At 30.5% G+C, this 3,287-nt stretch overlaps 1 protein-coding gene across 1 annotated transcript in view; it reads left to right on the forward strand.

Annotated features, from left to right (window-relative positions):
• Window positions 1-3,000, forward strand: part of LOC144965959 (uncharacterized) — a 47,192-nt gene extending 44,192 nt beyond the window's left edge. Inside the window, exon 23 of the mRNA XM_078901868.1 lies at window positions 476-3,000. Coding sequence (XP_078757994.1) covers window positions 476-644 — 169 coding nt within the window. The 3' untranslated portion in view covers window positions 645-3,000. The remainder of the gene's footprint in view (window positions 1-475) is intronic.
• The last annotated feature ends 287 nt before the right edge of the window (window positions 3,001-3,287 follow it).

Raw genomic sequence — 3,287 nt, forward strand, 5'->3', positions numbered from 1 at the left:
TGAAATAGACACATCTATAGAACTATCCTTAATGCATTTCACAATGCTTAATGAATTCCCCATAGCCAGCCACAAAAAACAAATTTCCATTTGATTCATCTCAAGTATTCTGTGAGGTATCTATTAAAAAAAAAAAAACTGGCTCTTTAATATTATAGATCACTGCCTATAGCCAAGTGGTTATTCACAACTGAATTGAATTGATGTTTGTGTAAAATGCCTTACCCAAAGAATCAGCATTGGGACCAGAGATGCAATACTGTACAACGAGGGATCAAAGGTCATTCCTTTTATTATTTGGTTCTTGTGTAATGAAACTCAGCATTTTCTTTCTCAATACAAAGAACAAAACCTGAATTTTTCTCTCTTTGCTCAATATCTTGACAATTGTTATGTAGATTTTAGATAGGAAAATCTTTGACAGAGAAATTGGAAACTTTTATGACATCTTACTGTTTTATCATTTATATTACAGATTGCTGGAGCTAACCAGGCAGTTTGCGGAAATTTGGAGTCAAAGGTCATATACCAAAATGGGTTTGCCTGATGCTCTTCAAAGGTTGCGTAGTCTCCTGAAAGTGTTATTGCCCCAGTCCAGTGAATCAGAGTTTATAATCAATAATGGTCAGGTGGAAATGGTCTAGATGTGGTATTTTTGGTTTTTTGGTCTTTTAAAAATTTAATTACTTTTTTATTTTTATTTATATTTATTATTCACTAGGCATCCACGACAGCTATCTTTATTTTGGCTGAATCAGTTGATTTGTACGAGGGGTAAAAGGAGGAAGAAAAATCTAATGAGTTCGATCCATTACTCACTGGATTCGATTGTACCAAAGTCCAGCATGCTCAGCAAAATGGCACACTGGAGCTGGGTGACAGAATTTTATCTATACATTAAGTCGTTACCTCCTAAGAGCATTGGATTTCGGCATGATCAGATTTTAGCATTCTTTTTGGCTTATCTAGAGAACATGCTTGAATCCAGTGCGAACTGTATAAAGTTACCAAGGCCTGGCTTGTGTGGAGATATTATACTTGAAAGGCTGTGAAATAAATGTTTTACATTTTCATATTTTAATCATAGAAATAAACCTTCCCATCAAAATAGTGGCAAGGCATAATTACATTTGATAAATATAAAATTTAACCATGTTCTCTAGAGTAAAGACGACTTGATGCAAAATTCAAGAGACTTGATCATCCATTTCATTTTAGAAACTTGGGACCCATTGTCTCAAAAGGCTATAATGTTGGGATGACGTAGACCCTGAAAAGTGAATTTAGAATAAAAATGATAGGAATTACGAACTTTGGGTCTTTTGCAAGGCATGACATTGTATTTATTCTCCACCACAAAGAATAGAAATTTAACCCCAAGTTTTATATCTGTTGATAGAAATTTGATTTCCAACACATTTTTCATCCCGGCATAATACATCTTTCAGACGGACGGTCACATATTTTGGTTAAACTGCTCCCGCGTTTTTTTTGCAAAAAATATTTCAATATTTTGCAATGAAAATGATGAATTTTGCAGAAGAAAATAAGTAAATTTTGCAAAATTTTGCAGGTTTCTAAATATATTACTTCACACCCAACAACTAACTACATGCAACTCGTGTAATAAAAGATGAAAATCCAATGTTGAGCATGGAAGGTCCTTTAAAAAAAAAAAAAAAATGTGTCACATACATAATTGTATAACCTACTCAATGAGATTTTGACTCCCCCTCCCCCCATAATAATCGTAACCTCCATTACAAGTTGTGTTTTTTTCTTTGTTTCACCCATCGCACATATATGAAGCACATATCAAATATGCGAGTTGTCACTATATTCCATGTAATTTGAAACTAATTGAACAGTTTTAGAAAATGAAAATATAATGTAAACCCTTGCATAGGGTGAGAAAACTTTTGATCAACAGGAGAATATCTTTCAAAAATGAAATTATTGTTGATACACGAATAAATTTTCCTCTTCTTACATTATATTGCTATTAATTGAGACTTGTTTGGAAAATGAAATGTTCATAATTTATTCTCATATGCCATTTTTTTTACAATTAGAAAATAAAACTAGGAATTTTTTTCAAATCAAGTTATATAATTTGTAATGAGATTTAAATAGTGAATGTCAATCACAATTAACAGGAGCAGATTTCAACACAGAATAGTTAAACTTCAAAGATTTGTTTTTGTTTTATGTTGTTTTTTTTAAAGACAAAGGCAAAGTTAATTTCCAATTTCATCAATTTTTTCAGATGGTGTCAGGATCAATTGGATTAATTGATCAAATATTGTTATAATCCTTCATAATTACCCAAGTTTTGTAAGTCAAGGTAAACAAGAATCATTTTTTAGTTTGACAACAATTGAAAATATGTTTGAAAAATGCATATTGGAAACTTAACGATTTTATAATGGATTCTAGTGTAAATAAATGATGCGTTACTAGATATTTTTCCAACGTTTGTGAATGGATATATTAAGGAATGGACCATATGCTCATTTGATAGAAATTGAATGAGAAAAAAGGTTGTGATATTGATGTAAATACCGAACCCTTGAAATTATAGACATAGATAGCATGGAACAAAAAAATGAATGGGGCATCTTAAAAAACAACAAAATATGTAATATGAAATGTTTCTGGCTCAAAACCTTTCTTCTTCCAACAATTAAAACTGTATTATGATGACGTGACAGGTCAAATCTAGAGATATAAGAATGGAGGTATAATCCCTAGTACTATTATAATCCGTTTGTTTCATATTAACAATGCGATGGCAACCTGATAATGCGATGTCTATAATTTTTAAATTAATATTATTATTATTTCCTTCTGTGATGTTAATTATAAAAGCCTTGATTATATTTTGTGATTGCGAATGGTGTTGTGCTGGAGAAGGGAATGTTGAACTGCTGATATGATAGGTACCTAGTTTTTTTCTTTTTAACATTTGATTTCTGTGGAATACTTACTTTACGTATGAATATATATATATATATATATATATATATATATATATATATATATATATATATATATATATATATATATATATATATATATATATATATATATACATATATATATAATATTGGGAAGCTAGATAAATGTTTGCCTTGGAAATGGGAATATTCTACATTTTTTTATCAACCCCGAGTCAAGGTCACACATAGATTTCTTGTCGGATGTATGTTATCATTATTTTGTCCAATTATGTGATTGATATATTTCGAAGGTGCTTGTGAATGAAGTGGGAACTCATGGATGTGTCT

Source organism: Berghia stephanieae, chromosome 1 (genome assembly GCF_034508935.2).
Source record: "Berghia stephanieae isolate SIO BIC M18660-M18661 chromosome 1, UCSD_Bste_1.3, whole genome shotgun sequence".
Taxonomy (NCBI): Eukaryota; Metazoa; Mollusca; class Gastropoda; order Nudibranchia; family Aeolidiidae; genus Berghia; species Berghia stephanieae.